At 40.8% G+C, this 19,163-nt stretch overlaps 1 protein-coding gene across 13 annotated transcripts in view; it reads right to left on the bottom strand.

Annotated features, from left to right (window-relative positions):
• Positions 1 to 12,010: 12,010 nt before the first annotated feature.
• The window catches only part of r3hdm2 (R3H domain containing 2), a 59,700-nt gene continuing 52,547 nt past the window's right edge, over positions 12,011 to 19,163 (bottom strand). For all 13 annotated transcript variants that reach the window (XM_085275149.1, XM_085275153.1, XM_085275147.1 and 10 more), the window contains 7 exons: positions 18,533 to 18,672; positions 18,302 to 18,402; positions 17,084 to 17,253; positions 16,677 to 16,821; positions 14,784 to 14,878; positions 14,027 to 14,111; positions 12,011 to 13,603 (listed from right to left, as the gene is read on the bottom strand). In XM_085275149.1, the coding sequence (XP_085131275.1) occupies positions 13,200 to 13,603; positions 14,027 to 14,111; positions 14,784 to 14,878; positions 16,677 to 16,821; positions 17,084 to 17,253; positions 18,302 to 18,402; positions 18,533 to 18,672 (1,140 nt within the window). In that variant the 3' untranslated portion in view covers positions 12,011 to 13,199. The remainder of the gene's footprint in view (positions 13,604 to 14,026; positions 14,112 to 14,783; positions 14,879 to 16,676; positions 16,822 to 17,083; positions 17,254 to 18,301; positions 18,403 to 18,532; positions 18,673 to 19,163) is intronic.

Consider the following 19,163-nt stretch of genomic DNA (forward strand, 5'->3'; position numbering starts at 1 on the left):
AAAAATTGTCTCAATAATAAATCAAAGAATCTCCGCGTGCTTGGCTTTTTCTCCTTCATCTTTCTTGCTAAATAATCATGCGATTTACTTTCACTGTGGTGCATTAATTGCTGTGGACCAAAGTTGAGGTCAAAGTTGTTCAGATGATTTTAAAAGGCATTTCACTGATGTTAAACTGAGTGTGTCACCATAGTTGTTAAGTGTCTGCTACTTTTCAGACAGTACAGTTGTGGTTAGAAGGTTGCATAGACTCATCATGGGCAACCAAACGATGTTCAAAGAATCATGAAAACTCCAGGATGACCGTGACATTCATGATGGGTGTATTCTGAACACAGCTTTACTTGATCAGTCTTCTGAAAAAGTCTGTCCTCTCATGAACTTTAATGAACATAAACCTTGCTAAATGAAGCCTGTAGAGTCTGAGATTTACACCTTTTTAAAATTTCTCTAAGCATTGCACTGTCTAACCTTTGTGTGAATTTGCTGGAAAGATTGTGGGAACAGTATTACACACTCCTTAATGCTCCATTGCCAAAACATCTGCTTTTATAGACAGAATCACACTTGGTGATGATCAGTTAATCCAGTGCTTTTGATTCACAGCACCTGGCTGCTGCTTACAGTCTTAATTCCTATGGAAGCGGTGAGGGTGTTTTTTACACTTTGTTTCACTTGATGTAACGGCTACGGGTGGAAAAACTTACTCTTTTAACCAGTAATTGTTTACATGGCATTCTTAAGTCCTGCATTGAAATGAAAGTCCATTTAGGTCGTGCCTGACAGCCCGAAACGTTTTCAACCTGCTGCTCGTGATAGCAGGCCCGGCGCTGAGAAATTTCAGAAATGTGTAGACCATGTTCTTCTTGAGCGTGTGTGTTGGTTTATGCATGAAATGTTATTTCAATAACAAATCCGCTGAGAGCACAGAACAATTGTGAGCAGAAATTAATCTGCGATTCAATATGTGTGAGTGCGCTTCGACAGATGAGATGCAAAACAATCCTCAATAGTAAGCCAGAGCAGGAATATGGATGTAAAACACATTTGGAGCTCGTGAGGCAACTTGTGTTACGTTTTATCAAATACCAGAGCAATGCAGTGTAGCACTTTTTTATTTTTATATTTCTTTAGCTCACTTTTGATGAGTTAAAATTAAACATCTGCTGAAGGAATGAGCACAATTCGTCCAGAAGATATTTCCTCTTTTGGTTGTGGGAAGCACTGCTGTTCAAAATCTCCCACTGGTGTTCAGTTGGCTTGTAATCTGGTGACTGCAGGGGACATTGCATTATTTATAACTGTTCCCTCATGCCAAATTCATGAGAGCATTGTTATCCTTTAAGACAGGGGTCCCCAATCCCAGTCCACGAGGGCCAGTGTCCCTGCAGGTTTTAGATGTGTCCTTGATCCATCACAGCTGATTTAAATGGATAAATTACCTCCTCAACATGTCTTGAAGTTCTCCAGAGGCCTGGTAATGAACTAATCATGTGATTCAGGTGTGTTGACCCAGGGTGAGATCTAAAACCTGCAGGGACACCGGCCCTCGTGGACTGGGATTGGGGACCCCTGCTTTAAGAGATCACTTCTATTAGGAAATGTTTTAATGTCAGAACAAGGCAATCACTGTGTTTTTATTTGCAGTGGCCCTTCTTTCTAAATGGACTTGAACTATGCCTGCAAAATATCATCAGAGTCATCAGATTCCCTTAATGTAAATCAAGGGTCTAGGATTTCCTTTAAATTGTCAAATATCTGTATTTCACTCTCTCATTTTTATTCTTGGCCTACAGTTTGGTGTAAACAGTGGCGAGGCGTAAATATAGTTTACAGTTACAGTTTGTAATGTGTCTACATAGGACCTGCGTATTTGATTGTGCATGTGAGCATTAACCTGGTCTTTCTTCAGAGTGATTCGGCCCATCTCTCTGTTGCCAGCAAAGGAGCGGGTCACCTTGTGGACCTCCTCTCTTGTTCACACATGGATGATGTAGTGGGCGGGGATGAATCCCGTTCTTGTCCCAGTCCCCTCCTGGTGGAGCAAACGCTTTGATCATGAGGTATACTGAGGCTCCAGGGTCTAATTTGAATTACTGAGATGCCTCAGTTTAAACATGGACATATCATGTCATAGCAAGGCTTTGAGTTTAGTGAGAAATAGCACAATAGATGATGCACAGTGCTGTCAAACTCATCAGGTCTGTAGTTAATTACGTCACTTGTTTTTTCCTAAAACATATCCTGTTGAAGATTTTGGTCTCATGGCTTACATTTGCTCAACAACCACATAAATATTGAAAACAAACCTTTCGAAGGAGCCAGCAGCAATTAGACCTTTTTTTCCCCATCATAATTGTTCTGGCTCAAAAAAGATAATCATCTAGTGGCAGAAAACCCAGATCTCAATAATGACCAAAATCTAATTAATCAATCCCCGCGCCATCTGGCTCGATATCTCTAGGTGAAATTTCACAGTGTTTGGAGAGCAGACAGGGTTGAAAACATCACTTGACCATGATTACAGTGAAATATGTTGTGTGAGCTGAATTAAAAAAAATAAATCTGGGTCTCACCCTCCACCATTCCTCATTGGAGTCATCTATCACTGCCATGTGCTCACTGGCACTTAAGAACAAATAAGACACGAGTATTTTAGGAATATTCAGATGTCATATGATGACACAAACAAGTAGGGCAGCCTGGAAGCAAAAGAGCAAGAAAGCGATTAAGGAAGTCATCAAAGGAGACAGGAAGTGTTGTGGAGGAGCTTACCGAACCTCTAGATCATCTTTCCCTATGGCCTTGAAGCAATAGAGAGCCGGATAGTAGCGAGACTGGCTGAACATACTGATCTTCCCCTGCTGAAGCTTTTTAATCTGAAAAATTTAGATTGACCTGTCTTTCACAGCGGTAATTATCACTGCTATTATTATCTGCAAGATTATAATTTTCATTGACTCTGTCATTCTCAGACTTTGTCATCTGCAAGAACTTCTCCTCTTTTGTTTCCTTCTGGCTTTGCTAAGAACAAGGAGGAATACTAAATATTTTGATGATGTTTTAAAAAATACTCCTGGCACAAAAGATGTCCAAGCTTGACTAAAATGCATGACTGGTGCGTGTCTGCATTTACTGAAGCCACAGGATTATTTTCTACTTTTTCACCTTCTTCACCCTCTTGCTTCCTCCATCATCATCTGAGTGTGGGTACAGCAGTACTAGTACTTTTACAGCACTGACTGACTTCAGTATTGCAAACCTAATGCAAGATTAATAGCATAAATATATGCATATACAGATATTATATGTAAACCATAAAGTCTGATATTAAAGTCACAATGTGCTGCCTTTGCATTGTATTATTAAAAGGTCTGAGTACATCCATACATACGTTCTTCTAGGCGAACTGATTTGCAGTGTCTCTAACACAGGGTCAGTGTGGGTTGACTATGCTGTCAAAGATTAGCATTCATTAGACGTGCTGATAAAGGAAGAATATAAAGACCGACTCAACTGCAAAAAAGGACTCAAAACTGATTGTGTAAGTTGTTCTGGGGTCCCAATATCTGATATATTAGCGACAAAAAAAGGTGCTGCTTGTTATGTATCTATATATATTTCTGTTTTACAAGTGTTGAAGATGTTGCAAGTTATTTAAAAAGTTCATTTAAAAACTCCACCTGACAAACAAACAAACCAGCCCATGAAAAACAGAGCGGTTATTTACAGGTTACCAAAACTAAAAACACATTTGCTTTATGATTCATTTCTTAAAAACGACCGCTATGTTGAAGCAAACTTATGTTAAAAGGCTAAGTGTCCAGGTTTGGCATTTGGTTTTAATGAGGAATTTATCTCAATGTAGCAATATGTGCAAGTGGGATTTGCAAAAGGGCAGGAGCAGCGAGACTGTGGCATACTGCTGACTCCGGTAGAGAGAGCTGTAGGCTCTTCCAAAGCCTACAGGCTGCGAGAGCACATGACAAGAGAGGGGGCAAGGAGAGGTGCATACACATTAAATATATGGGAGGAAAAAATCTCTGCAGTACTCATTTACACTCATGCCACGACCACGCTGTGTCTTAAAATTTTACCAAAACACATCGGGAACTAAACGTGTGCCTGGCTGTGGTGCTGGGTGGTGTTTTGTGACACCCACAAACAATCATGTGAGCACAGACATCGCATAACTTTGGTTTCTTGCAGCAGTGATCTTTAAACTTGTGAGGTTTGTCACTGGCCGGTTTGACTGGCTCTGGAGGAAGTCGTTCCTCTTTCTCGTTCTCTTCTACATCCTCATCACAGGTGAAATATACCTGAAAGGAAAGAGGATAAAATCACTACAGATAAGGATAAAATAGTTGCCATGAGCACCAATGTTTTGACATGAAGGACTTTGTCTTTTTGTGAAAATTTTCAAAAAGCAAGATGTGAATAAAGATGTATTTAATTGGATAATTTAATCAGCTACACGTCTACCTGCAACATCTGAAAGGCCTGAGTGACACAGTTTTGAGATTCCACTACTTTGTTCTCTTTATTCAACCCAAACAGTCTCAGTGTCCTGAACTGCCCACCACAGGCTGACAGATTTATACAAGACCGGGTCTATTAATACTGCACTCTGAGTCATATGGAGCCCGTCGGGTCGTCGCACAAACCGCATCACGTCAGCCAGAGCCGAGAAAAAGAACTTCAGTGCTGAGACTGTTGTAGGTTTTTGCTTCTTCATTTTTATCCCTCCATCCATCCAATTGGGTAGGATGGAGTCTATCCCAGTTGTCATAGAGATAGGCTATCATGATGAAAATTCATGGATTCAGTGGGTAGCTTTGCATGCTATGGAGTTTTTGTCACAAACCACAGGTGGGACAAATAGATGTAGATTTTAAAATAGCGATCAGCAGACACCCACAACATTCCCAGTTAAACATCCAAGAACTTGACTTCACTGCGGCTCTATACAGTCAAAAACAAGGCCATCTTTTTCTCAGACACACACACACACACACACACACACACACACACACACACACACACACACACACACACACACACACACACATATTTACAAGCTTTTGTATTCACACACCATCACAGGGAAGCCTGTCAGACTGAACTCTCAAAGTCTGGCAGGATTAGAGAAGCCCTGCGGCCATCAGGCTGTGGATTTACACAATAATAACTGCTAAAAACAGGGATAGTTCACACATTACAGTGCCATCTCACTGCAACTCTATTTAGCTGTCAGGATTCCTAAACAGACCTACCACAATGCTTCTGTCAGCTGAGAGTTGACTTATTCCAACTCACTTTTGCAGTTATTCTTTTTTTTTTTTGCCTGTCCCGTTTGGTTCCTTTGCCATCAGAATTGTTGTCTAAAGGCAAAGAAAGATGCCCAACGGATTTACTTGACCAAATGGACCATCCCAGCCTTGTCGTATTGGTCTATTTGATTCACCTTTGCTTTTATTGTTTATTTTTGCAGCATTTTGTTAACTTTTGCAGTTATTCACCAAATGACACAAGGCAGAGGAAGAGGTGATGCAATATCTGACATTCACACTTTATCAGGTAATAAAAGTGTGAGTGTTGACATGAAAGTAGGCTAGATAAATCAAATGAAGACCACCTGTATTTTCTACCAATTAATTGTATATAGGTAGTTATGTTGGTTCCTCTCTATCCCAGACACAGTAAAACAGAACAGACTTTGATTTGCAGTATGATTGATTTGCGGCATGTTCAGAAAACTTTCCTCCAGAAGTAGTAATTGCACAGGATAGATCAAAACTCTACAATCACCCAAAAAACATTCATTTTCGGTGAAAAATAAGCAAGTTCATAATGTGTTGCAGAGGTGTTAAATATATGGTCTGCATTCTAGAGTGAGTTCACTGTGAGGTCCAATCTGCCCCACAGGATGGCTTTGAAAAGCCTGCAAAGATCTTCTGCAAAAATTGCAGGAAAAAGCCAGAATTGTTGCTATAATTATTTTCACAGTACTTTGAGCAGCAGAAAGCAACCTATTACAAATGATTAACAATGGCTCACGTCACAAGAGCAGTTTTATAAACTAGTCAGAGGGTTAGGTTTAAGTTTTAATGAGTTTTAATATCTATCATTTTGAGTATTGTGATAATATCATGTCTTGGGGTCTCTGATGAGTCCTGCCTCTATTTTTTATAGGATGCTATACAGTCATTTTAATAGTTCAACCTATTTTAGGCTCTATGTGGACCCATAATGAGTCAGATGCCTCCAGTGTATTATTTCTTAAATTATTTTATTTAGTTTGATTCTCTTTTTGATTAGGAAAGATGCAGAGATAAAATTCTCAAAATCATCTAATTGCAATACTTAAAGAGCTAAATCAGAAAATATGTTCAAAACTTTAGATTATTGATGCAGTCTTGTAGTGGGACAACCGGTGTTTCATGTAAACTATCACAAACATGACACATGAAGCAGAATTCCCGGTATGAATGATTTGTTTTAGAATTACTTTGTGCGGTTCATAAACAGTCACACATTGTTTCGATGTCTCACCTCACTCTCAGGGAGAGATGGGTGATCATTAATGTCCACAGAGTCCTTGTCCTCCAGCCTGGTGGCAAATGTCCCACTAAGGGAATGAACATTTCACTGTGAGTGAATAATGGAACTTGTCAAGCTGGATTTCTGATCCAAATTGTAGGAAAAACTTATGAGTCACAGCGAGCCAGGATGTTGCTCAGTTGTTTCCTGACTGAGCTAGTAGATGGCAGTGTAGACAGAAAACACACCAGAAAGGCTGGTGGTGCGTTCATCTGAAAACACACACACACTAAAATCTGTGAATGATGTGATCTCACTGCTCACTGTTGTCCCTCTGTTGACTCTTAAACTTTTTCTCAGATCTTTTTCTAGGAGCTCGGTCTTACTCAATAACACTTCAACAGGAGGGAGATTGAGATAAATAATGCCAGAGGCCTGTGAGCTTGAGGGTCTTGCGCGGTATCTTCTCCTCAGTATCCGTTCCTAAGACTGCTCTTGTGGACAGAGAGCTCAGATGTTGGTCCTGGGATTTGCTGGATCCACTCAGCCAGTTTAGGGTCAATGCCCCAAGTGCTCCAATTACCACAGGGGACCACTGTTCCCTTTACTCTCAGTGTCTTCTCGAGCTCCTCTCTCAGCGCTCAGTATTTCTCAAGCTTCTCATGTTCCTTTTTCCCCATGTTGCTATCAGTTGGTATAGGTACATCTATCGCTACGGCCATCTTCCTCTGCTTGTCTACCACAACTATGTCTAGTTGGTTAGCCATCACCAGCTTGTCCATCTGTGTCTACCACCCTAGGGGGCGTTTCCCGTTTCCAACTTTGAGGTTCCAGGCCATACTCGGCACAGATGTTCGCCACCTTCTTTCTGCTTAGCATAAAGTCTCAGGGTGCTGGATTTAGGGTGAAACCCTCCATGCATGGTGAGGAGTTTTCTTGTCTTGATGTAAGTGGCTTCTATCTCCTCCTTTGGTCAGCTTGTTATCCCAGAAGGGCATCTGATGACCAGGAGTAGGGATGTGCGATACCACTGATTTCCTTTCCGATCCGATACCAAGTAAAATTCAGGGTGGTATCAACGATACTGATCCGATACTGATGCTTTGTACAAAAACTTAATGTTTATCATTGTATTTCATAATACAATATATAATTGTATTATGTAATTGTAATAATAATATAAAGCTATAGCTTCATAATGATTACAGGACATCAGACTACTTGTTCTTATTGCTTAATAATGCAGAATTATCATATAGAAATAAAAAAAAACTTGAAGTTGTGCGCTATTTAGGCCAGAACATCCAGACTGGCCAACAGCCTGTATCCACAGGCTGTGAGGCTCCTGAACTCTCTGCCCCCCTCTCACGGACAATAACCATATCCAACTTCTTAATAGCAATGAACTGGTCTGCATTGGTGCATCATATCTTTATTCTCTTCCCCCTCCTGCCCCCCCCCCCCCCCCTCTTTCTTAAATAGATAACTATCATATCTGATATCATATCTCACAGTACAATAATATTGAATGGGTTGCATTGTTGTATTTTGTCATGTTTCTCAGGTCTTTGTCTGAATTTCTACGAACATTATTGCTAAGGATTGTCTTATTGCATTGGAGTCACACTGGGTTAAATATGTACACTTGGGTTTTAAGGGGTATTTATTATTTTCTTCTTTTTTTTTGGGTTGTATGGAAGCCCCAAACGCAATTTCATTGTTCTTGACAATGACAATAAATAAATAAATACTAAATACTATTTGAACACCTTGCCTGCCTGCAGCACTAAAGGACTCAGCAAGAGACGTCTATCTCGCCCTAGCAGCACCTGTCCTTCTCCTCCTCTTAGGTTCGCCTCAACATAAGCTCATAATATTCTGTGATATGATTTACTCTGAGGTGTTTGACGAGGTTAGTGGTGTTGCCACAACACCTCACTGTCTTGCCGCATGTATCGCAAACCGCGTCTTGGCTGTTTGTGGAGGTAAAATACCTCCACACATGACTCAGATTACGCTCAGCCATTGTTGTGAGTGCGCACGCCAGGGGCTGCAACATATTTATACTTTGCATATGACTATGAAAGGCATAAGAGGAAGTAGTTCCTTCCTATTTAGACGATGCGAATGATATAGTTTAGTCCACTGTGTTCCTGTTAATGATAAACTACAAATTTACCCCAAAGTACTAAAATATCGATATTTTAATATGAGAAACGATTCTATAACATAAATTACTGGTATCGGAAGAATCGATATTTCAGTATCAATCCGCACACCACTACTGGTTAGCCTCGTCAGAGAAGTCTGGATTTCAATATGGCAATGCCCTCGAAAACGGTTGTTTTGTTAGCCCTCTACAAAAACAAATTACTACTAAACACAATTGCAGCCATAGCTGAACTCAGTGGGCCGATGGTGATTTTTTGTTTTTATGGGCGGATGTTTTTTTTTCTTCTTTTTTTTCCCCGTAACAGTGCAGGGACACCGGCCCTCGTGGACTGAGATTGGGGATCCCTGGTTTGGGATGACCTATTCCAGGGGTGGCAAACTCCAGGCCTCGAGGGCCGGTGTCCTGCATGTTTTAGATTTGTCCTTGATCCATCACAGCTGTTTTGGATTGCTAAATTACCTCCCCAACATTTCATGAAGTTCTCCAGAAGCCCGGTAATGAACTAATCATGTGATTCAGGTGTGTTGACCCAGGGTGTTATCTAAAACCTGCAGGACATTGGCTCTCGAGGCCTGGAGTTTGCCACCCCTGACCTCTTCATTCACAAATATTTGCAGAGACAGTCTGCACGTCTAGGTGCTTTCTTTTATAAATCTGGATTACGAGGTATAGCCCAACAGTTCTCACTTGACATTATAACAGTATAAACTTGGTTTAAGGGGTAAAGGGCTCAGAAACATTTCTTGGAATTGCATGTGTACTACAGTCAGGTCCATAAATATTGGGACATCGACACAATTCTAACATTTTTGGCTCTATACACCACCACAATGGATTCCAAATGAAACGACAGTCTGCTTTAACTGCAGACTGTCAGCTTTTATTTGAGGGCATTTACATCCAAATCAGGTGAACGGTGTAGAAATTACAACAGTTTGCATATGCGCCTCCAACTTGTTAAGGGACCAAAAGTAATGGGACAGAATAAGAACCATAAATCAAACTTTCACTTTTTAATACTTGGTTGTAAATCCTTTGCAGTCATTTACAGCCTGAAGTTTGGAACACATGGACATCACCAGATGCTGGGTTTCATCCCCGGTGATGCTCTGCCAGGCCTCTACTGCAACCGTCTTCAGTTCCTGCTTGTTCTTGGGGCATTTTCCCTTCAGTTTTGTCTTCAGCAAGTGAAATGCTTGCTCAATCAGATTCAGGTCAGGTGATTGACTTGGCCATTGCAAAACAGTCCACTTCTTTCCCTCCAAAAACTCTTTGGTTGCTTTTGCAGTATGCTTTGGGTCACTGTCCATCTGCACTGTGAAGCGCTGTCCAATGAGTTTTGAAGCATTTGGCTGAATATGAGCAGATAATATTGCCCGAAACACTTCAGAATTCATCGTGCTGCTTTTGTCAGCAGTCACATCGTCAATAAATACAAGAGAACCAGTTCCACTGGCAGCCATACATGCCCACGCCATGACACTTTCACCACAATGCTTCACTTCAGAGACTGCAGCGTGTTGTGCGCTCTGCTGAGAAGGTGATTGGCTGCAGACTCCCATCTCTGCAGGACCTGTACACCTCCAGGACACTGGGGCGTGCAGCTCGGATCTCAGCTGACCCTTCTCACCCTGGACACAGTCTGTTTGACCTGCTCCCCTCAGGCAGGAGGCTCCGGTCCATTCGCACCAGAACCTCTCGCCATAAGAACAGTTTCTTCCCCTCTGCTGTTGGACTCATGAACAATAACTGTATGACTGTTCCCACCACTAACACATGACCCTACGCTACGTTCACTGCATCATTCCATGTTTGGCACTGATCACCACCTGCACTCATGTATATATCTATCTACTTAGCACTTTTAATTCTTATTCTTATTTTCATGTCTATTTAAGCGTAATTTATGACAGTATGTTTGCACTGAAGCACCGCAGAAATTTCCTAATGTTGTAAACCTGCTCAACATTTGGCAATAAAACCCTTTCTGATTCTGATTCTGATGAGGTGGTATGCTTAGGATCATGAGCAGTTCCTTCCTTCTCCATACCCTTCTCTTCCCATCACTCTGGTACAAGTTGATCTTAGTCTCATCGGTCCATAGGATGTTGTTCCAGAACTGTGAAGGCTTTTTTTAGATGTTGTTTGGCAAACTAATCTGGCCTTCCTGTTTTGAATAGAATAGAATGCCTTTATTGTCACTATACAGTTGTACAATGAGATGCAGAGCATCTCCTACTCAGTGTAAACATGCTGGGGGGGGTACAGTTCTGCAGCGCTAAGTACATATGGACAGTATTAACATAGGGAAAAACATATATATAAAATGTACAATATACAAGCCTTAAGTAATATGTAATAAATAGTGTTATGTATATACAGTTGAGTTGGAAGGCCAGATTATGGTTTACATCTTGTGGTGAACCTTCTGTATTCACACTGGTGAAGTCTTCTCTTGATTGTTGACTTTAACACACATACACCTACCTCCTGGAGAGTGTTCTTGATCTGGCCAACTGTTGTGAAGGGTGTTCTCTTCACCGGGAAAAGGATTCTTCGGTCATCCACCGCAGTTGTTTTCCGTGGTCTTCTGGGTCCTTTGGTGTTGCTGAGCTCACTGGTGCGTTCCTTCTTTTTAAGATGTTCCAAACAGTTGTTTTGGCCACGCCTGTTTTTGCTATCTCTTGATGGTTTTTTGTTTTTTTTTTAGCCAAATGATGGCTTGCTTCACTGATAGTGACAGCTCTTTGGATCTCATCTTGGCGGTTGACAGCAACATGGAACAGCTGAGAAGCCAATTGTCCCATTACTTTTGGTCCCTTAACAAGTTGGAGGGAGATATGCAAACTGTTGTAATTCCTATACTGTTCACCTGATTTGGATGTAAATACCCTCAAATAAAGCTGACAGTCTACAGTTAAAGCACATCTTGTTCGTTTCATTTGGAATCCATTGTGGTGGTGTATAGAGCCAAAAATGTTAGAATTGTGTCGATGTCCCAATATTTATGGACCTGACTGTATATTAGTTTGCATGTTCATTATCCTGGTGTCTTTGAAAGCTTGGCCAATAAGGGAAATTTTGATTGGCCAACAGAGTTTTTAGCCATGACAGTAGATGATTCCTAAAATATGGTTGTTACTGCAGAGAGGCAAAAATCCTTAAAAAATGCAAGGTGGATAGACCTACCAGGCAGGACAGAAGACTGCAAAGCGCTTTTGCAGGGTACCACCTCTAGGTTCAGATGTCACAGTCAGCTTTAGTAAATCAGTACAACAAACCACGACACAAAGCATGTTTTCATAGATTTTTTTTCTCGACTTTTATATTTTTAAAAACGAACCAAAAAATAACAGATTAAATAAAATTTACAGTAGACATATGCAATCATTGTGCACTTTTACTACTTCTTCTGATACGTTCTGCACAGCTGTCAACGAAAAAAAAAACGCAAACACAATGGGGCGTCGGGTGGGTGGAGCTGGGGCATGTGGGCCGGCTGTGGGAGAGAGGAGAGGGGCAGAAGAAGTGAGGTAGAGGGCAGTAAGGAAAAAAAAGATGGGAAGAGGAGCGGGGATGAAGAGGGAAGGAGTAAAGGGATAAATAGGAAGGCCTAACCTTTGTCACTCAGGGGGGGAGGGAAGAAAAAAAAATTTCACCGAATATATAGATTTCTTTTATTCCTTACATCACTTATATAAATATATTGAACCCCAAAAAACAAACAAAGAAAAACTTCTGAGAAAAAAAGAAAAAAGAAAACAGCGCAATACAGAAACCCACAACAGCAGTAAGGCAAACAAAGCAAGAGAGGAGAGAGCAGTGACAGAATACATGAGAGGGACAGAGGAGCAGAGAAAGATAGGAGGCAGTTTGAGACATGGCAAGAGGGGGGAGCAGCAGGAGAAAGCGGAGCGTACGCAACTGTGCCGTATGAAAATTTATAAATATGTGAGATAAAGAGACGACTGTGTGACAGAAAGTCGAGGAAGGTGAGAAAGCGCTGGCAGAAAAAAAGGAGGAAGGGTCAAGGGGGGGGAGGGAGGAAGAGGAGGAAAAGGTTTGACTGAGGTCGACTGTCCAGTGTGTTTTTGTTATGTGCTACGTGACCCTGTTGCCTGCACTTGTGTTTCTGTTATGTGTGTTTTTGTATCATGGCAGCACACATTCCACGGCAACAGTGAAACACATGCTCGCGTGTCTTGTGTGCTCTTCTGCGATATAAATACAAAACAAAAACAATGAATAAAAACAAACAACAAAATCATATTTGCAACCAAACACCAGCCACCTCATGATTCACACCCTCTTCCCTTTTATACATTTGACACATGATTTAAATCAAGTTTTTTTTTTTTTAGTTTTTTTTTTTTAAATTTGTACACTAAGAGCAGTCCCCCTCAGTCCTCCCCCTTTTCCACCACTCCAACAAGTGTCTCTCTTTCTGTCTGTCTTTCACCTTCGTTCCTCCCCCTCTCTTTTCCTCTCACTGAGAACTGGCTCTCTCCAGCACGCGCAGGTCATAGTTCTTTTTGGCGGCCCTCAGTTTGAAGAGGCTGGCCCCACTGTTGTTAAGTTTGAAGGAAGCACTCTGGGCAGCCATGGTGTTGGGGAACACTGCCACTACTGTGTAGAGGTGAGCTGGGTCGTTTCCGTCGCCCTTTGCTCCCCCAGCTCCCATGCTAGCTCCGGGGCCTGCTGTTGCTCCTGGCCCTGAAGGCCCAGCACCAGGACAGGGGCCGCAGCCCCCTGCTCCTCCTCGGCCTCCTTGGGGCTCCTTCAGCCACTGGATCTTGGCACCGCACAGCGACAGCTGGTTGAAGAGCTTTTCAGCCTCTGGACGTGTGATCCCCTCCGGCAGGTCTGTCACCTCGAGTACTCGACTCACCACTGAACGAGGAGGGACAATGATAATACTAATGAACTCCATATAATGTGAGCAAACCAAAAAGAGAAAAGCACAGGAATATAGACTACCAAAAATAATAAAGTCACACATACACAGTCTTTGCTTTCACCTAAGTAACAAGCTTTTATAATCCGTATGTCCTCAGACAAGAAAAGAAGATACGCAACTTTCTCATGCGTGTCTTATACGTGCCACAAATTCTTGGGTTTTATAAAGATAAAGAAGACTAAAGTAAACTGCAGATTCCAGTCGAGTTAGGAAGCTGTGTTGTTACAAAAACAACATACCGAATGTTGAAACTCAGGGTTCTTTTAAGTTGTGTAACTCTTTAAAAACATACCAGCACAAAATTAAAGGACACTTGCCGATTTATGCTGGTCTGTGATGGTGGATTTCTAACTTACCTACATCAGTGGTACCAAGATCTGTTGATGCAGCTTTGAGTGTTTGTTTTTTCCCTCGTGCTCCGTGTTTCATTACTCCTTGGCCCTAAACACATCAGATAACACTCATAAAGATGCAGTAACAAAGGAGGACACTTGGTGGGGGTATGTGATATCAGTTGTACCCTTAAAAACATTTCACCAGACTGCACAGTTCGTGGGCACTGGAAGGTCAGCAGCAGAGAAACAAAATGACAGCTCACGGATTTCAAATTTTTGAAACACTGCGCTTTAGCTACACAACGTGCCCTAAAAAGAGCTTTAATCCTTCAAAGGCCACATTTTATGACTGTAACGCACAAAAGTTGTGTGATTCTCAATTCTGGAGCACTTTAATCACAGAGCCCAGACAGATAATCAATGGGTCTCAATCAGCAATGAATTCAAATTAAATGTTACATTGCTTTATAACAGCTTCTCCTTGTGTTATAGTAACAAAAATGTCATTCTTAAGAGGCTATCAGTTTCTTCACATGCCTACAAATTTATTGTTTCTTCAAAGACAGTTCTGTAGCTGGTGGTAAGTTTTTACACCCCAGAATTCATGACAGCACCCAAACGAAAAACAAATGTCCACAAACTAAAGCAATAAGTTTAAACCAGAGAAACTGATTAATGCACACTGACAAACTAAAAGGCTCTTACTAGAAAACATCAATATCAGTCAATACCCTAATCATTAAGATGGAATTCAGGACAAAGGCTTGTCAATACTAACCTGATGAGAGCTGTAGGAGGACTGACCGTGCATGAGGTGTGGGGGACACAGACTATACTGGAGGGGCTGCCCCAAAAGAGAGTAGCGACCATCACCTGCACAATTCAAATGGTGAATTAAAATTAAAACCTCACCCGAAGCTTGAAAACCGTGCTGTAATCCATTTTGCAAATATATGCAGCACCTGTCAAGTTAAAGTGAGTAATATTAAACATATCAGATGTATGTACTAAATGCAGCGTTTAAAGGAAGACCATGTTTGTGTGTCTGGGAGTGCAGTGCACAATAAAAGAGGTCCGATGACATGTGAGTACATCATTTCAAAACTAATTACAAGAAACAGAAACCACTTCCAGAAACCAGATGAACATAAGTGTAATCTAAATGGATAAGCATTAATGATTTTCACTAGTTTTGAAAACCTAACAGTGTGGCTGGAAAAATACATGTGGCATAATGTTAGACCACTGGATAAGACAAATGATCCCTTAGAAAGAGAACAACTCCTAATGAAGAAGGAACAGTTCAAGATTGGAAATCCATACAACATACTCTAAATACACTAGCACTCAACAGTCAAAATGGATACGTATAATGTATACTGGTAAATTAAATTGGCAAATTACTCCAATAAAGATTTGGAAGAAGTTAAAACAAAAAAATATGGAAACCACCTAAAGTCATCTATGGGTCAGCTGACTACGACAGTATTTATTATACATTATAAATGCCATAAAGATGCACTGTGGAGATGTAGTATCGCAGACTGATGCAAGAGCCTGTTCATATGTGTAACCGTACATTTCGAAGAATAAAAATAGGCCAAAGGACAGTGATGAGGTAAAGTTACGTGTGTATGCAGAAGGTTTGACCAGGTGGCACGATGCCAGTCATGTGAATTTGCTGAGGTGAAGCCATCATTTGTTCACTGGCTTGCAGCCAAAAGCCACCCGACATGGTTTAGAGGGTTGCTGACGCAACTGGTGAAAGAGCACAAACCTAACAAGGGCTAAAAGCACACCTGCATCAAGAGGATTGCTTTTTGTGCACTAAACCTCTTTTCAACCAACCAAGCTGGGCGAATACAATTGTTATTTATTTATTTATTTGTTTTAAATCAAAGTTGCACTCATAATATTTTAACCAGGGGGTCCCAAACTTTTGGGGAGCAAGAAATTATTACAGGAAAGAGCAATTTTGTCAAAGACAACTTACAGAGTAATCGTAATGATTTAGCCCATTTGCTTTTTTTGGTTATAGACTCCATGCTCGCCACCTAAATGGCTAATAAGCAAAGCCACAAATGAACATGAACAGTCTATTACACCCTTGTTGCAGTAGGTGATTTCCTAACAGATTGAGCTGATGTGTCACAATCATTTTAGAGTTTGTACAGGCTAAAAGATAAGATGTTGGGTAGTACATGATAAGATGTTACAGAGTAAAGGGCGAAATAAGATTTTTTTTTTTTTTGTAAATTGGCTGTAAAGGTGCCATCTTTATAGATAAAGCACAATTTTATGACCTCACAAGAGATTCTTTTTGGGATCCCTTCTATAAATAACTCACCTGGGGGCGAAACCTTAAATGTATAAAACAACATTTCATCAATGCTGCTGTAAATGGTAGCACCAACAAAGCTAACATGGCAAAATATATATACTACTGCTGACTAGTCCAGACTTTTATGGATGTATAAAGCTGCTGAGAAGAATATGAAAGGGTAACATAGCACACAAATCAAAGCCTTAAGTGTACTTTATGTGATTGTGAGTCTAGGGGCTATACTGGGATGATATTCAATTGGAGACCAGCAATATTTTTTACATTGTGTATGAAAACTTACTCATGAACAGTCAGTATCTGTTTATGGATTTGAACCTTCACTTGTACCTTGAGCTGGCCCTCCTGGCCGAGGAAACTGGGAAATGAGGGGTAATGGTCCCAGGCCTGGACAGACACTGTTGACGCTGCCAGAAGGTGACGGGGTGGGAGACTGAGTGGGAGAGGCCAGGGGACTCGTCAGTTGAGTACTGGCCTATACACACAGAGCAAAAATAAGAGGCATTATAATATTATTTTGATTAATTGATGGTAATTTAAGTTCAAAATCTTTACTCATTCATCAGATTCAAAGAGCCTCCTGATCTAAACAGCCTTTAAAGCGAATCACAGATCACAGCTAGGGTGTGGAGATGTTAATGAAAAGACAATTAAGTACACACACGGACATGCGAGTTGCAGATTGAATTAACAAGGTTTGTTGCATTGATCAACAAGGCTTGCATGCACGCGTGTACCTGTGGAGTGTTGTCAGGTTTGTAGAGCTCGCCTGGCTTGCTTGCCCTTTGCTCTATGCTGTAGTACTTGCAAGGGTTCCACTGGACAAGAGGGGGGTTCTGGGAAGGCTGCGGTCCATTGGGGACACTGAGCTGCATGACCATCACCCCAGGCCCAGGAGGTGGTACACCTGAGAGAGCACAAACAGTCAGACACGTGTAACATAATAATATCAATATGTGTAGTGAAATACGTTTCATATCTTTTGAAAGATAAATATTTGATTCAGCAAAAAAGGCAGCTTTACACAAGTTCATTAAAATACCAGTTTCCCTTTAAGAGTGACAACTGAGCAATTCCAAGACTTTAAACCACTTTAGTAAGCCACATATATTATATATTAAATTATAGTGCAGACAACTATTAATCTAAGTAATCTGTGTTCATCCATGAGTGAGAGCTGCTTTAAAAACAGATAATGAACAATGTAATATTAAGGCGTTTATTATAACATGACAACCATATTAAGAGAACTTATAACCATTAAAAATATAGTTGTATAATTAAGATGTCTTTATATCTGTGTACACCTGCATTAGATCAGCTGTTTGCATAGTTTTGATAAATGCCAACCAAGCTGACTTATTTTTAAATTAATTTTCTCATTATTTTCTCCCCTCTGTTTACACAACAACTTTCAATTTGGTGGTTTTAATTGTCACAAATGAAGCAAAACTGCAGAAAACATTGAAGAACAATGTCACGTTTATAGATACATCTCATTTCCTGGCCAATCACATTGCTCTATGAATACATAAAAATAAACCTGACCTAATTTGAGGTAAAACATTGTTTGTCCCCGTGTGCAGGGCTTGAAGTACACCGAGTTACGTGTTAAACATGTGAACCCTGTGTACCTTTGTCTGAACTCTTACCTAAATACCTTTCATCTAATTTTGTAAAGGACAGTTGCAACTAAGATTAGTCAACATAGTGTTTGTAGATTTAAGCACACTATGACTTCATCAGGTCAGCACTAGTATATACTCAAATACAGATGTACCTGGGACTGCTGCAGTCTAGAACAAAAACAGTTTTTAGACTGTTTTCTTTTTAGGAGCCTACACTTTTATAAAGCATATAAGTCCAGTATTAATTATGGATGTCACACAAATTTCTGATGTCCAAAAAAATCCTAAACATATTCATCTTTACAATCTGCTGACATCAAGCCTCACCTGAATATTGCTGCTGCAACTGTGGAGGGTTGCAGGGGGATGGTGACTGTGTTATCTGATACTGCTCAGAGGTGGGGGGCTGCAGGTAACCTACTGATGGACTGCAGGATAGACAGACACATAAAAAGATGAACATCATCACCACATTGTGGATGGTTATATTAACCATTTCAAATACTTCAAGGTTATTATTAAATCTCTTGTTGGAATATCATGTCTTCAAGCACCTACCTTGTGCTATTCTGCTGTGTGGGTGTGATAACACTGTAGTAAACAGGCATGGGCCCCTGGACAGACTGGCTGACTGGAACCATGACCTGCTGCTGGTACTGCTGCTGCACCACCTGCTGATTTTCATTACCCACAGGTACCTAGCAAAGTGTCAAAGATCAAGGGGGAAAAAAATCCAGTTCAAGAATGTGTACTGATGGGTCTAGGGGTCTTCTGACAAAGATGATTAGGTAGATACTCGTGTTAAACCCGTGTTACACTTTGCACGACGTTTGTTATTGTTTAACAAGCACCAGATATTCAGCGCAACTCTTTGCTGCATATTGGTGTGTTTGGAATATCACAGTAGCAACAGATTTTCAGTTGCCTCTGAGCGGCAACCTTATTCAATTCACAATCTAAACCACATAATCAAAACTCCATGTTAGCACATTTTAGTAAAATATCATCGCAACATGGATTATAAATGCAAGCTTTTTTGGCTGCCAACACAGGGTTGAGGTGTTCTTCGGTGCCTACACACAACACAAACTACAGTGGCAAAAAGCGAGAGCTTTCTGCAGCTGCACCCCTGACTCTAAATAAACCACTGGCACAAACCTGAGTTAGATCTGATCAGTTCTTTTAACTC

Source organism: Mchenga conophoros, linkage group LG5 (assembly GCF_057382185.1).
Source record: "Mchenga conophoros isolate Kocher_MC1m ecotype Shallow Benthic linkage group LG5, M_conophoros_male_GT1.1, whole genome shotgun sequence".
NCBI classification, from domain to species: Eukaryota; Metazoa; Chordata; class Actinopteri; order Cichliformes; family Cichlidae; genus Mchenga; species Mchenga conophoros.